The 17,601-nt window shown below is 34.4% G+C and overlaps 1 protein-coding gene across 1 annotated transcript in view; it reads left to right on the top strand.

Moving 5' to 3' along the window:
* LOC145668428 (beta-1,3-galactosyltransferase 1-like) overlaps window positions 1-17,601 on the top strand; it is a 130,993-nt gene that overhangs the window by 95,052 nt on the left and 18,340 nt on the right. Inside the window, exon 2 of the mRNA XM_081736264.1 lies at window positions 7,060-7,778. Coding sequence (XP_081592390.1) covers window positions 7,060-7,778 — 719 coding nt within the window. The remainder of the gene's footprint in view (window positions 1-7,059; window positions 7,779-17,601) is intronic.

The raw sequence follows: 17,601 nt of genomic DNA, 5'->3' as shown, positions 1-17,601 counted from the left end.
GATTTATTTCTAAAGAACAGTTCAGTGAATTGGTTGTAAACCAGACATTTCATACCGTACGTTCTTTAAATTAACATCAAACACGTAAATATTGTTTACAATTTTATTCAGTAAAGTATAATTTTATTTGATACCTTGCAACCCTACATAATTAGTGACAGCTTAAACAGCCAGCAGCGAAGTAGATCTACCATCCCTCCCTTTCTTGTATTACTTAAGAATTTCTTTCTTTTTTTTGGGGGGGGGGGTTAATGATCATCAGATTAAATGACACTATTTCGAACAATTGAGAAAATAGACAGTTGAGGAAATAACCCTATTTCACTATAAATATCAGTAAAAAGTTGAAAGGAAGAATCATTGGACTACACTGAGAAAGGAATCGATCCCAGAGTCCAATATTATTTCATATACTCTGGTGAGACTCAAAAGAAATCCATATGAAACATCTTTTACTAAAATTTGAGATAATAACAAATTGGAAAATAGAATAGCACGCAATTAAACGTAGCATTTCCTGCACATCCACATTGTACTTGGAATTCCCATTGTCATTCCGGGAATTTTCAAGGATTTTCTATAGCACATGGAAAAGCCCTCGATATTGCATGTAAGCATAGTTGAATTTTGTTTGTGCTAACAGATTACATCCATTACGAAGATGTATAGCAATATATATATATATATATATATATATATATATATATATATATATATATATATTTGTTTGTTGTTATTTTGTTAAAAATTCATTCATTTTATTTGCAAATAGTATGTGTAACATTGTTAGAAGAAATCAAAGAACAATCTGCTAATTTAAAAGCGTATATTTTTCATGTATAATAGATAACTAAGTAAATAATTTATCCAGCAGAACTATACTTTTAAGAGCAGTAATAATTCGTTTTTCTCTATATTCTCGAGAACGGTGCAAGAGACTTTACTTTTAAATATTTCATTTTGTTTAGATCAATGTAATCTATCGGTTGATATTTGTATTTATTATCTTTGGACAATATTATAATCATTAGCATCATCATCATCATAGGTATTCTGCCATTATTGGCACGTTACTTGCCACAACTGAGAAGTTTCCGTGCTTCACAGTCTTCCACTGACCTCTTTGTCTTCACATACAAAACTTTTCTGTTTTGATATCATCCATTAATTGTAGCCTTCTTCGCCCTTCCGCTCTCTTTCCTGCCACCATACTTTCTATAGCACGTCCCTCATGATATACGGTAGTTCCTTCTTAGCCAATGTCACAACCAGTTTCTCTTCCTCATACCAATAATATCTAAAACTGTTCTTGTTCTCCTCCACCGTTTTTAACACTCATTCGTTTTCCGCTCGACCCAACTAATTCTCTCAATTCTTCTCCACACCCACATTTCGAAAGTTTCCAGTCTATTTTCATCATTTTTGCGTAATTTTCATGTTTCTGCCTATACAGTATTCTACAATACTCCACGCAAAGCATTTTATGAATCTTTTTCTCAATTCTTTAATCAAGGTCCCACAAAACACCTTTCTTCCTCCTAAAGGCTTCTTTCGCCTAGCTTTTATCATGTTTGCACTTCATATCATCAGTAATAATATTAATATAGTTAAGTAAAATTTAAAGTTTAAGAATTAAAAATAATTTTGCGTTACATCCCAACTATACCGCATACCTTCATCTTGCTAGTGTCATAATGAAATTTGAAAAAGGTATATTTTAGTATCACTTTCATCTTAAGAGGTGAAGTTGTTGTCGAACAGCATCAAGTTTTAGGTTTCAAAAAAGATTTTACTTCGATTTTCTCGAAATCTACACGTAACAATACCATTTTACACATCTCAATTATCTCTATTGATTGCTAATTCCTTTAGAAATACTAAAGGAATTAGTAAGTACTAACACCAAGATAGCACTTACAATGTACTGACAAGGAACATGATGGTTCGGTGATTGAGTTTTTCTCGTTTGGTTCGAAAGGTCTCTAGTTTGATCCCAGTCACGACCGTAGTCGGAACACTAAGATAGTATGCAAGATATTTTTGAGGGGCTAACTTGAGCTCATCTTAAAGTTTTAACATTTTTTTAAAACATATATTTATCTAAACAAACAACTGTAAGTTTCAGGGGGGACTGAACCTCCCCTATGGCCACTCCTAGCTGGGGGGCTGGTTTCAGTGCATGTTATTTGTTGTTCTACAACATAATGGATCTTCTATTGTTCTATTTTCATTCTTAGCAAACCAAAAGAGTATCCTATTGACCCGTTAGAAGCTTTAGAAAATCGTGTATACCTATTAGAGTTACCGTATCCAATAGACCTACTACAAGATTTAGTATCTCTGGGAAAATTATTCAAAATGGCTGCAGTTAAATCTCTTGATAGTGTGCTGCAGAAAAATATCTTATTATTAATTAAGGGGGCAACAACATGAGAATCCGTTCTTGCACAAGAGTAACAAATTACATTTAATGAAGTTAGTTACCTCATTAAAAACTAACAAAAAAAATAAAGAAACAGGAAAAAATGTAGCGTACGGGGACAGGGAGAGCACGTTTTAATACTCGTCTCTCATATTAGAAGTCCTGCCGTTTGTGATTTCCTTCACACTGGAACTTGTTTCTGCATATGAAAGTAGGTGACGCTTTTCAAGAAATGCTCTTCCTTTTTCTTTACCTTGAAGGAAAACGAAGCCATCTTATGTGTAGGAGGGAGAAGTTACGTAAGAAAAAAAAAGTAAAAAAGAAAGAGGTTGGTTGCCGCATCGGTAACTACGTAATTACTCTCGACTTCTGTGTATACACTCTTCTAATCCAATAGTCTCCTTCTTCAGACTCTTCTTTTCCAGCACTGAAAAATAAACTTTCCAAGTCTCTACTACTGTACGGAAGATAGCATCACCTTTTTGGATCCTTCTTTTAGTTGGAACATTGCCGACTTTTATCTTTTACTCTTTTAATCCTCGCCCATGGCTTATATTACTTGATAAAGCTAACAAACGTCCTAGTTTTCCTTCCTTCTTTTTAATTGGTAGCTTTCTCCAGCAGTTAAAAGCCTTCTTCCATAAATCCAAGATCCTGACAGTGCCTTTTCAGTTTTGTACACGATTTTCATTGTGTATACAGAGCCGTACCAAGGGTGGGGTAAGGGCCCGCACTATGGAAGGAAAGAGTTAACTCCTTTAAGAAAAATAACAAGGATACCATTTCTTAATTTATTCTTGTGATTCAAAATACTTATGTTAGAGATTATAATCATTATTTTGTACGATAGTTTTAGGACTGTTTTAATGTTGCAAAGTGCACTTGTTGTGGGATACCACCATTACTGATACGAAAAAGACAAACTTGACATAAAATAATTTATAATATCCATATATTCATGGTGGATATGACATATTCACCTATATCATTGACAAAGGAGTGTCATATAGAAGAAAAGGCACAATGGTACCCCTTAAGTTCGATAAAACTACTCATATCGGTGGAAAATCGTGCCCCCCCCAAAAAAAAATAATCAAAAAATCTGAAATGGACGGCCTTTCATTAGCCCCACAATTTACTTTTCACCTTAGGCTCCATAACTCGACGGTACGGCCTGGTCTATGTCTATATATTCCTGCAGGTAAGACCACCATATATGCATATGCTGTTTTAATAAATATATATAAATGTTTCCTAAGTCTAATTTTGTGTTAGGTTTTATTTATATAAAGTTTTTGGTTTTCGCCTCAAGTGTATTGTATTTCAACTTTTAGTGATGGATTTTAGTAAAAGGGAAGAAAAGACCTGGGACCACATTTTCGGTATCAGCCTTTGCAAAATTAATGAAGTGAAACGCAAAATATGCAAAAAGCAATTATAACAGTTATGTCTATAACAAGCTAAAACGCGGATTTTGTATTGCATTGACGCAAACCGTTACGGAATAGGGCTCCGACCCCTCTATTGGAAGGAGCAGCGAAAAAGTTTATACATTCTCCTCAATCACCTTGTTACTTCAGTACTTTATTAAGGAAAATCTCTTTAAATTGAATAAAATATAACGGAAAAAGTGAAATTAGGAGTTAGGAGTCGAAGAACATTGTCACAGATGTGGAGCAACGTTTCACTTATAGATTAAACATAAATACTATGTTCTTTGTGTTGTAAGATTTAATAGCAATTTTTTAAAAACTTCGTCAAACGTAGATAACGATAAAACTATTCTGTCAGGCCTTGTTTCAATTTTATACTAAAACACAACACACTAAGCAAGGCTATGTGATAATATGTTAAAAAGAAACAATCACGTAACAGTTTCGACACAAATACTGTGTCTTCATCAGACTTCCACTCCTTCTGGCTGCTTGGGAGTTGGTCACCTAGTATATACTCTCCGGAGATCAACTTTCAATTAGGCTCCCCCCTTCAATTACAAGACGATAACGATAATTCATAACGATAAACATTCTGTTTTTAAGGATGAACTTTCCCATTGCTACGATAGCGCCACTCTTTCTCAATATTGTTTGATTATTCGGCTACCTGTTCCCACGCACTTTTTTGCATGTTATCGCCAGAGCAGCACTATCATCGGCTACCTTGTCACGCAAGAAGCTAATAATTAAAACGGACAGACTTTATAAACTGTGTTGTAACTAACGTGAAAAGTACTTTCTGGAACCTTGTTTAGCCTTCAAGTCCCAATTAATAACGCACTGCAGGCAAAGGCAAAATAAAAATTACGTTCAGTTGGAAACCATTTTCTTTTCCCCTCACCTCTGGGTATACGGTTCACTAAACCTACATACACATTTTCTGAATCTTTGATCTTTTGCGTATTCTGCTTCTTATTTCATATGTCTTGGACAATTAGGTCCTGAGCTAGAAACACTTGAAAGTAAGTGTATGAAAAATATTTTTCTAAAAATCGATCCTATACCAACGGCCTACCTTGCAGAATAGAGCTGAGAGCCAAAAGGTTAAAGAAAATATTTTCAAGTTAAAAGTAGTCTCGAGTCAGATATACCTTTATGGCCAGATACACTCTTTCTGTTATTTATGCAGTTAAAAGAAAAGGCAAACCATGCATATTTAATTTTTATTCGCGGGCCAGATGAAACACTCGAGGGCACGTCACCATTTAACCCAAAAGGTGGTTAGAGGTTTTATTTCGTTTGTTTCCATTGAATCCCAGTAGGCAATTGACAGATGGTAAAGTTAAATAAGCCGCATTTCTTCAGAATGTTCTTCCTAAGTTCTAGTAATGATGCATCCAAATGATTATTTAGTTGCGTCTGAAATTTCGTTAAGTCCTTATTAATATATAAAAGAACGCTTGTGTATGTATGTCTGTATGTGTGCTTATCAGATTTTTGTGTAGAAAGAAGTCACCTACAGCCACCAATTAATCACATACGGAACTTTTTTTAATTTGTGACTCGAAGGGGAATTCGGGGGTCACACGTTCTGCAGGTTCAAAAAACATCTGAAGCCCTTCAAATTAGACAACCCGCATTGCTTTCTGTATTGCACGTTGCGTAATATTCGGTCCATGTTGAGAATTAACACTTCTGCTAGTAAATAGATAGAGCTCCTTCGTCGCTAAGCGGTTGCCAAACACGCTTTTGGCGTGGAATACTCGGGTTCGATTCCTGGCGGTAATTCATGTGGTTCGGATTCCACGTTAATCAGTAGATCTCGTCTCATATAGCCTCTGCTGAAAGGGACGTTAAACTGAAAATCAACTCAACTAGTAAATAGATAAATTACTAAGCAGGGCGAAACAACGCAGGAATGAATTTTTCTAAGACCGAAATATATTAACAATAAGAATTTATGCATTAAGCACAAATACCAGTATTGCCGATCCAGTCTAGTCAATCTTGTATGTAGCAATACTGAATTTTCAAACTAAAAGAAACGTCGATTCAACAAATGTGTGAGTATTGTTTTAACAATACCAACTCATTGCATGATAAAGAAATAATGGTGAAATTATCGAAGACGTAAATGAACAAATACAATAGTTAACGGCTGCGGTTAGGTGTTTCTAATCTAACGATTGACACGTTCAGAGTTTGCTTTATTTATAAGATTGGTGCCGTTGAGTAATAATAAATACTATACAATTGAGTACTATAAATACTATAAATTTAATAATAAAAGTAGAAAAGTTCCTCGGTAGATGATAATAGTTTAGCATCCAGTCTATAAATCTATTGTACAGTTATGTAATACTTTTATTTGGAGGGGAGAGATAAAATGTACTTACTCAAAACTATAATAATAATAATAATAATAATAATAATAATAATAATAATAATAATAATAATAATAATAATAATAATAATAATAATAATAATAATAATAATAATAATAATAATAATAATAATAATAATAATAATATAATAAAAGTAAAATAAAAATTAACACCGCCACGCTACATCACATGCTCTGGAACCTTTGGCTTAGAGAACGTAAACTGTGGGAGCTACAATGACAGAAGGGAAATATTAAATACATTAGGTCACCAATCCTGCTTCTTCATATAAGCATATTAGTACTTTCATTTTTTTTTTTTTTTTTTTTGAGCGTATAATAGTTTTTTCCCAACTGAAAATACAGGTACAGTAAAACATCATTAATCCGGACTATTTAGGGAATAAGTTTTTGATTTGATTTGATTTTGAGTTTAGCGCCCCTTATCAAAAGAGAGGGTATATGAGACGTAAACCTACAGCTTAACATGGAATCCGAACTACATGAGCTCCTATCGGGAATCAATCCAGGATCTCCCATTCTTCCTCTGTTTCGATCGCAATATCTCTTGAGTGGTTCTTTTGGTCATATAAATCCTTTATGTTTTCCTCCCAGACCCAAGGGACTTCTTGATGACCAATGACTACTGGACTCCAAACGTGCGTAAACCTTTTGTTAGCTTTTCCTCCCAATTCCTATTCTTACTAATACTAATGTATACTAATTACAAAAGTATTTGCATCGTATTTTTAGTTTTACTTAATTTATTAATACTTGGAAACAAACTAATTACATTTTTGTTTTTCTTCTCTTTAAAGGAAAACTATGGGTCTGTGGAGCAATCGTACTGGGCGTCTTCCAATAGCTTGGGTAGGAGTGTGTTGTTTACTGATAATTGCCCTGTGCGTCTTATTATTTGCAAGTGATACACCATCATTAACATCTACGGATGATGTTAACTCAGAAAGTGTGTGGAACCCACAAAAAGGCATTGAGCAATTGAATGTTATGAATAAGCAAGACGACAGTGCGCCCAGTATCAATAATTATGAGCAATTAATTGCTAATATAGACAATGATAATGAAAACAGTGTTAATATTCTAAATCCACATAACTTCCCATATATCATAAATGAAAAAAATACATGTGGGAAATCTGAAAAAGTGAATTTATTTATTTTTGTAAGTTCAAATATAGAACATTTTAGTGAAAGACAAGCCATTCGTGAGACATGGGGAAGTTCAAGTGAACTCAAGCCTTTAGAAGTGAAACTCCTGTTCGTTTTGGGTGCAACGGCCAAGAAAGATGTACAATCTCGTGTATTACTAGAAAGTTCCAAATACCATGACATTATTCAGGAGGATTTTGCGGACAGTTACATGAATCTTACTTTGAAAACTATTATGGCTCTCAAGTGGGCGGCAGTTCACTGTCCTCAGTTGTCATACTTCTTCAAGACGGACGATGACATATTTGTAAACGTTCCCTTGCTTGTTTCTCATGTTTCAAAGAATGGGCAGAAACGATGGATAACAGGTATGTATATTTAACTGAATTACCATAAATCTTATATTTACAGTATTCATAAAACACTCCACGTTAGATTAGTTTCAGTTCCACGAAACATTCTGAAAACTTCCATTTGCCTTCTCAAATTACATTTGTTAAATTAAGTTTTGATCCGGGGCAGACTAAGTGAAGCTGAAGGCGAATTCTGCAACGACTCGCTTGAATTTCCTCCAAAGATGTTAAGGCCGTAAGAGCGTATTAAGTTACAAGATGATATCCCGCCGTTCCTAAGGTAGTTCAAGAAACCGGCTGTGAGATGGCACCAGCCTGTGTCTAGTCGCCATAACAAAAAGTTTTGGACGTTACTGTTGAACGCGCCTGATGTTGTACGTTCCAAGACTGGAATCAAAAGGTTTTATCCACGAGTCAGTTAACAATCGAAAGTAATTAACATTGTTACAGATCTTCATGGATTTCCAAAGAATTACGTAATCACATAAACATAAAAGAAAAAATAATTAACACAGATAAGTAAAACATTACGTAAGCAGATACAGAAGACAAAATTAATAAATGTTAATAAATAATATAAACACAAGACAGCGGTGCAAATCTGTCTTCAATATTGGGAGGGACAAGTAAGACCGTTTCTTTTTTCTTAAGCGATGCTCAAAATATTTGTGAGCATATTGTTGAAAAACAATCCTGTGAACCCTGTGGAGGATCAGGAAACAGAGTTGTCTTCAACATTGAGATGTGGGCAGATTTGAGGCTTATTCTGGGAGGGGGAGGGGAACATCAATTTCATCTCACTTTCCTTTGTTGCAATCAGGCACAAATCAACACATCTTTTCCCAAAAAACACATTTCAAATCGGATTATTGGGAGGACAGTCCCCTCCAGTTCCAAGATTGAAGGGGACATGTCCCCCTCATCCCCCCCGGATTTGCGTCAGTGACACAAGACAAACAACGATTGGAATGAAGCATAGAACGTGATGCATGGGAAGTCGCTCATTACAATCACATATGTTAGTTATAATTGTGTGAACATATTTGGGAATGAGTAACTATAGATAATTACGGTATAAGTTATTGAAGATTGTGTGAACGTAAGGCCAGATATTGGTTTATCTTCAACGTTTCTCTAATCTATGCCATATTTTAAAAATCACTGTTCAATATTACGTAACAATCAGGATCTTGAGGCCAATATCATGCAGCTAGATTGTTGGGGCCAATAAAATCTAACATGACCAAAATCCCGCCGTCCGGAACATCGCCGTCCAAAATTTCATGTAACGAAATCTCGCTAGTAGAAAACTCACCTAGGACAAAATTTCACCAGGACAAAATCTCGACATAATGATTTCCTCGATGTAGATTATTCAATATATCGCTGATATACACTAATCTCCAAAGCTTAAGCATAATGACTGTTTGAGGATATAGGCCACAAAGAACGTAAATAAATCGCATCAAAAAGAACCACTACATCGAGATACTAAACATACACTACATAGAACAGGTAACATTTGCAAATATCATAAGTAATAGGGAGTAACACATATAACGCAAAAAATAGACCAGAATTCATGTTTAAAAAAAAAAAAAAGCTGTGAAACACACTACTGGCACAGGAAACAGATTAATACAGGGTGCGGTCATCCCGAAAAGCCACACATGTCTGTCACCGACGCTCCATGTTCAAGATTAGGTTGTTGCAGTGTTGCCACAGTCCTAGCTCTGGAGTGGGCTGAAAAATAGTACCAAATTGAAACAAAAAGGGCTGAATTCATTATTTTATACCAGTGTAATACATGACTCTATAATAACACGAATCTAAAAGAGGTGAAGTTCTAGAACACTCCCCCCTCTCCCAAGAGTGCAAGTCGAGAAAATACTCTTTTTTATTTTTTTTTAAAATACTTTTTAAAAACATCCAAATAGGAGGAACCCGAACAACCTTGGAAGTAGATGAAACTTCTGTTGCGCATAGGAAGTATAACAGAGGCCGCAAATTAAAAGGGAAAACAGTTATAATCTTCGGTATGTATCATAAGGAAACGAAATTCGTTTCTATTTCAAAGTGACCAATAAACAAAAACGGTATTATGGCCATATATGAAAAAATATATAAAACGAGGAACAAATCAATCATCTCCGAGTTCGAGTGTAGACAGTACGTTATAAATAATAAAATATTAAAATATAAATTATTGCACTTTATTCTCGCCTATTTAAAACCGGAGGAGGATAATAAACTTAAGAATATAAGGTAAGTAAACAGACATTTGTAAAAATATATACAACCTGTCCAGGGTGCTAGAAGCTTCCCTGAAAGACATCAAAAGAAAGAGATGTAGAGGAAGTCTTATTGACACTTTTGAATATGTGATAAGTATTTGTTAAATGGTGCTGAATTCGGTAAAATTGTACCAAATTTTTCACAAAAGAGGCTGAAAATGCTAGTGTGGTACCAACGGGCCGATGAATGATAAAAAGGGCTGAATTTGGTACAATTGTACCAAGTGTGGCAACAGTGGGTTGTTGACAAGCTTTTGGGGCAGTTGATACCACTCTGCATGCACGAAGAGAAGTGCAGGTCTCACTATGTGTTGTGGGGTGGGCTCTAACACGTTTCTTTGTGGTCCCAACCATGTTTAATCGGGTTAAGGTCGGAAGATCACGCTGCCCATTGGATGCATTGGATGTCTTTCACCAAGTTGATACGATAAGAACAGGCAGTTTCATCCATGAAAAGAAACCATGGGTCACTTACGCCTATGAAAAGCCACATAGGCACGCAAAACATCGCCATTGTACCTCAAAGTAGTAGTGGATCCTATCTTAAAAGAAAAAAAAAATAAGAAAAGCTATTCCCAATTCCCGTTCACCAAATAATTTGATTGAAGTGTAGATTTGGTGTATAAGATATCCTTTAATTTGCTTTTATTTCACGATTGTGTATAGCCTATATTTATTTTGAAACTATCAATATTTTAATGCTTCTAATGCAGGGATGCAAATAAGCAACAAAATTTTACTCGCCCAAGAAAAAAGCTACTAGCCCACATCCCACAATAGAAATCATTTAGTTATCTTCCGTATTATATTAAATACTCGCCCGCACCGAAGAAGCACTCGCCCCGGGCGACTGGGCGAGTGGTTATTTGCGTCCCTGTTCTAATGGTTAAAATAATTTTTTGGACTTATGTTAAAAATCCTTCTTCTTCTTCTATTATTATTATTATTATTATTATTATTATTATTATTATTATTATTATTATTATTATTATTATTATTATTATTATTATTATTAAAAGTAGTAGTAGTAGTAGTAGTAGTCCCCAAGCCTTCGGTTTGTCTACGAATTATCTGAAATGTTTTTGCTTTATAAATATGTATTTAAAATCTGAAAATTAATGTAAATATTATTCTCTTTACGCACGGAGTGATAATTAATCGTGACAAAAAAATGTAGGATGATAATCTCTATATATGCCTCATTTAACATTATTATATATAGTGTGTTCATGGTACGGAGTCAACTTCACTTTTATCATTTTGAACATATTTCATTTTTAAGTTCTCTATCTGAATCTCTTTTCAGAGCTTAAAATAACTACATATTGTGTACTTTATAGTGTTAAAAAGAACAGCCTTAACTTTCCCATGTATTTAAGCGTACCTTACAAATTTCATAACTCTTTTTATCACAACTTTGGTAATTGGAATTAATTCCGTTGTACTCTGAACGCCCCATATAATTTATTAGGAGGCGAAGAATACTGCTGGGATCTATCATTTGATCCTGATAAATGGGACACCAAAGATGAAACCATGAGGGCGTTCAAATTTCCTCACGACATTTTTAAGCTTCTTCTTCTTCTTTTTGTTTGTTTATTCCAACGGAATCATCATGATTTGTTAAATAATTTTCAGACCATTCTCCAGTTTCATGCATTCCTATGAATTCTTAAGAAACTCTATGGGCATATTATTTACTCCAGTTGTTTTGTTGTTCCTCGTGTCAATGGCTTTTATTTGACTTCATCTCTCATTATTCTAACCTCCTTTTTCTTCCTTTCTTTCGATAAGTTCTCATAAGTTCAAATCTCTTTCAAAATACAAGTGAGAGTAGGTAAGAGAGAGATAATGAGATTCATTGATGAAATGGTGAGAGTGAAGTTTTTGAATACTAAAAGAGTGACATACAATATATTGAACATTTTGCCACGAACTTATGTTGTGCCAAGATTCCCTCAAGGAAGTTTCGAACTGCTAGTTTTTGTACAGGCGAGGTTTTCTCCAGGTAAGATTTGGGCACGCGAGGGTTTGAGCGGTTAGCTTTTGGGCATAGGCCCATGTGATTTATCTTATACCATTATGTTATACAGGATGATTATAAATTATTCATTGGGTTTTAAAGTGAAATATGACGAAAACTGTTAATACAATACGTTTGTGCTAATGATGAAATGAAAGAACATATTTGAAATTTTAAGTTCTCATATTTGTAATCTTGACTTGTGATGATGGATGGCAGCACAAGCCTAGTTTCCACAATGGCGTCTATGCAGCAGAAAGGATGACAGTGTTTTTCCCACAGCTTTCTAGATCTCCTGATTTAACTGTTTTTTTTCACCTTTGCGAGCATTTGAAAGACACAGTGTATATGCCTCCACTACCAACAACTTTTGTGAGCTCATGGATCGCATTTCAGGTGCATTCGCGTCCATTAATAGAGATATGGTAGTATGCGTGTGGGGCAAATTAGATTATTGCACAGAGGTGTATCGCGTGACGAAAAGAAAGCACATCGAACATTTGTAACAGTGTGTATAAAACTTGGATAATTTCTGTATATTTTCATGTATCATTCGTTATTGTATGTGTTATACATTTTTAATATAGCCTTTTGAAACCCAATGAACAATTTATAATCACTCTGTATATAAAGTGTTAAACAAAGTTTTTGGTATATACGTTGTTAACATCAATTAAGCTAATTTTGTACGGTTAATTAATGGCTTTTTACCTATTTATTCTTAGAAAAGGTGAAACGTATTTCAATCAAAAAATAAATTAAAATTAAGTTGATTTGATCTAATGTTATACAGGGTTAGTTTAAATGATTAATCGAGTTTGCATATACATTGTTTTGAAACCTGGTTAATCATTTAGGCTAATCCTGTATTTTAAACTTAAAATAAACAGTGCTCAGCGGTAGCCGAGAAGCATATCCGAGCGGTTTGTGTTTAATCAATGGCGAATCGTCGTATACTATCAAGGGTTCGAGTTTCATTGAAAACCATGGACATTATTAATTGTTCTCGATGTATTTGTGTTAGTGTTCCCATTGGATTGGTTAAAGTAAACAAGTAAACAAGGAGATAAGGTAGAAACAGAAAATATGTTAAACAGGAAACTGGAATTATGTTTTATAGTTCAGTTTTATAATATGGTAAGCGCTCATTTCTGCTGCGAAGAATCCCTGGTTCGACCCCAGATCATGTAAGCTTGTAATGAAGAATATCGTGACCGCACGTTTTCTTGTGCATTTCTCATTTTCTCTTCTTACTGCATCAATTTTTCCGTCATCATTCAATTTTAGTAATCATCTCCCTTAACCTTGAAACGTAAAACTAATGATTTAAAATTGTATTTCATTTAAATTACGTATATATACATTCATTTGCAGTAAAAGCAACTTCAAAGTAGTTTATTAAATCTTCATAAAATTATATCAGAAATTGAAAACTCTACACACATCCAGTATCTGGAATGGTGGAGGCGCTAAAATCGTAGTTTCCTTCAGGTAATAGGGATTCTGATCTATTCATGTTGGAAATAATGAGGCTTTTTACCTTCTGCTCAATCGTGGTTTAGAAAAACTAAACTAAAATAGCCCACATACGGTGGTACATTTTAGTTCCAGCCAAGAATCACCACAATTTTTAATTTTTCCGTGCAATGGAATAAGTAAAAATAGCAAATATACAGTATTTTCTTATTATTATTTCAAGAAGCAGTAAATGTATAAAATAAAATCGAGCAAAGTATTATCCCGATGTATCGAAATTCTTAGTTATACACTTGGTTAAAATTCCACTAGCTATTCCTTTTCCAACTAACTTCTGTTTAAGTCGAACAAAGACATCATCAAATATTCCTTCTTTGGTTAAATCATAACACATCTTCCTTATATGACACTTCAGTTCCTTCATAGTGTTAGCTTGGAATAAGATGTTATCGTCAGACATCTTTTGAACTACTGCATCCAAAATAGTATCCAGCTTCCCCTGCTGGGAAAGTTCCTGTGCTATGTCGTGAAGCATATTGTCGATAGTATTAGAGCAAAGGCCAGAACTGAAAAGTAAGGTTGCGCAATCTTTCATATTAGTTTTGTCAATTTTGTTATATCTTGAAAGACCCGAGGTTGTAGTGGTTGAATCTTGTACGTCTTTCGTGAAATTATGAGAACACATTATTGACTTCGTGGTATCTTCTGATTCTTTAAGAGATCCAAACAATGATTCACAGTGTAGCTTAAAATCGTAAGATTGTTCTTTAAAAGTGCTGCTGTTTAATGTTCGTGCCTTCATTAACTCTTTCAGCCTTGAAGAATTAGTTTCAGAAAATCTGTTGGTATTTCCTTCCATAACGTTATTTGGAGCTGTCGTGTTTCTTCGTTGAACTGAAGACGAAAACTTTGGTCTTTTATTTGTATGTTGTTCTAAACAGGAAGATAGTGGTCGCTTCCTTCCATTGTTTAACCTAGAACTATTCGTAGTATTTACGGTTGCTGTCCTTAACATAGTATCTTCTGCCAGAAATTGCGATTTAAAACTTGGTAAGGATCTCACATGTTTAGGAAAATCTGATAAATTTGATCCATGAAGATTGGCTTGATTTTTGTTAGTAACATCTCTACGGTCAAAGTTGAAAGTAAACTTGGGTTGTTGACTTGCCTTGTTGTTTTCGTCAGCACATGTACTATTTGAAGTGGTGGATTTGTTGCCACTTTCTAAACTAGACATCACACACATATGCACAAATTTCTTTATTATTGATTTATTAATATCAATTATGGATTTCAATGCGATATATTGAAGGCTGTTTACTTGCTGGTGATCAGTGACATTTTCTATATGGTATACGTTCAGTTCGGTCTTTTTCATCCTAACGCAATTTGGAGAACTTTTGATATTCGAGTTCCTACGTTTGAGTCGTTATTCGAAATATTCTTATCGTCAGTCTGCATTATCTTGCATAACTGTGATGGAGATTTTAAAAATAAATATATATAAAAAAGGGACCAGAGAAACCAGAGTTATGATCAACACATAAGATTTAAAATTGATAATGACGCCTTTTTATTTCCATAGGAATGAAGAGCTCTCACATTGTTGAAATTTTACTTGAAATTCGCACTTGCCAACGTATATAACAGCAATTGTTTAATACTGAGTTAACGAAATTCTACAATCAGTGGCATGCCTTGGGGGAAATAACCAGTAAAAATAAGCATTTTATCCCTATAAGCCAAGAAATTAATACACATTTTATCGCTGCGAGCCAAGAAATTAATATACATCTTATAGCTACAAGGTGTACTATTAATGCACATTTTATCGCTGTATATAATAATTAATACATATTTTGAGTTTTCTTCCCTTAGCTCAGTGGCTTCTAGCCGTTTTTCACAACGCTTAAGATACTGCAATATATATGAGACATATCGAACCAGGGGCAAATTGGAACTCCTACTTTCCCCTAAATAACGCCTCTGTTTAAGAGCCTGACATACTAAAAATAATACAAAATTTACAATTTTTCTTTTGTTTGTTTATTCTTAAGTGAAAGGAGATAATGAAATGCAACTTACCACAATCATAGATAATGTTATTCTACAACAGAAAATATGAACCTGAAAATTTTTCAGTGTTGCCATAGAAATTAAAGTGTTGCCAGAATAACAATTCCCCCCAAAGTCTAAGTTAAGGCAGCGACTAGAGGAACTAACTCAACTGTATTTGATTACGTATTGTGTTGTTTTGGTATCCTGTAAACTACTTTTTAAATAACAGTTGTATTTAGTTTGTAATAGGCCTAAACAAAATAATTTTTACATATAGTTATTAAAATTAAATAATAATGTTATTTAAAAAGTAGTTCATAGGATATGAAAACAACTTGATACGTAATCAAATGCAGTTGAGTTCGTTCCTCTAGTAGCTGGCTTAATTTAGACTTTCAGGGAATTGTTATTTTGACAACACTGTAATTTCTATGGATAGCAACGCTGAAAAAATTTCAGGTTCATATTTTCTGTTGTCGAATAACATTATCTATGATTGTGGTAAGTTGCATTTCATTATCTCCTTTCACTTATGAATAAACAAACAAAAGAAAAATAGTAAATTTTGTATTATTTTTAGCATGTCAGGCTCTTAAGTTGCTTAGTTAGGTTAGAATTGAGCTTTGTTGCTGTTGACTGGTACAGTTTTCCTCAAAATTATTGATTTTAACTGATTATTAAAGACCTCATACAGCTTAGACTTACGAAGATTGTGAAGCTTAAAGCGATACTTATGTCTTGGTGATGCATGGTTGCAAAACATGGTGGCTTACTCTGAGGGAAGAACGCAGAGTGAAAGTATTTGAAAATAAAATCTTCAGGTGAATATTCGGACCCAAGAGCGACGGGAATTGGAGATGGTGGAAACTTCATAACAAGGAAGTGCATAGTTTATACCGTTGACCTAATATTGTTCATCACATCATTTCAGGTCAGCAGGTTTGATTGGTTTGACGCAGCTTTCCACCCTTCCATATCCTGGGCCAAATTTTTTTATTTCTTTATAGTCCTTCTTCCCTATGTCTTGTATTATTTGGTCCATACATTTCAATCGTGGGCTTGTTGTAGCTATTTTTCCTTCTGCAACTCTCTCCATAACTATTAACGTGATTCCTCCATGTCCCATAATGTCCAATCATCCTATCTCATCTTTGGAAATAGTCTTCAATATATACCTTTTATTTTCTTTTGTCATTTCCAATACTCTCACAGCTGATACCTTGTCCCTTCATCTAATTTTCATAATTCTTCTGTAGCATCACATTTTAAAGGCTTTCATTCTCCGTTTTTCCTCTTTACCTAGTGTCCATATTTTACATCCATACAATGCCATACTCCACACATATGCTTTTAGCAGCCTTTTCTCAGTTCTATCCCGATGTTTCCGGTTAGAAGTTTCTGTTTTTCTTCAAATGTCTTCTTCGCCTGATCTGTTTCGGATCTTACTTCTTGTTTGGAGCTGTTATTGAAGTAATAGAATTTCTCTACTTCTTCCACCAGGTAATCTCCTATTGTGGTCTAGGAGATTACCTGGTGGAAGAAGTAGCTCTTCATTTTGCTCTTGTTGATCTTCATGTTGAATTTCCCGCTAAGTAACGGTTGCATACGTTTATACCTGCCTCTAATTTTTTCTCACTGTCTGCCAATATTACGATATTGTCTACAAATCTAAGCGTGTGTATTTTCTGCCCATGAATAGTTATCCCTGTGCTGTGAATGTTCTTGATTTTTTATTGCTTCTTCAAAATTGGTGACAATGAACGTTTTTGTCCAATCCCTTTCTGAGTTGCTGCTTCTTCTCTCTCTCTCCTGCTACCTCAATTGTTGCCTTTTGTTCTTTGTACAGGTTATGTATTCGTTTTCGCTTCTTATAGTAATTTCCTGCTTCATTCAGAATTTTGAACATTTTGTTCCAATCTATATTATCAGACGCCCATCTATTTTCCCAGGTCCACAAGTGTTGTGTAAATTGTTCTTACCACTCGAA

The sequence above is a fragment of the Thermobia domestica genome, chromosome 13, assembly GCF_964235325.1.
Source record: "Thermobia domestica chromosome 13, izTheDome1.hap1.1, whole genome shotgun sequence".
Classification (NCBI taxonomy): domain Eukaryota; kingdom Metazoa; phylum Arthropoda; class Insecta; order Zygentoma; family Lepismatidae; genus Thermobia; species Thermobia domestica.
This window is presented reverse-complemented; position numbering and strand designations above follow the sequence as displayed.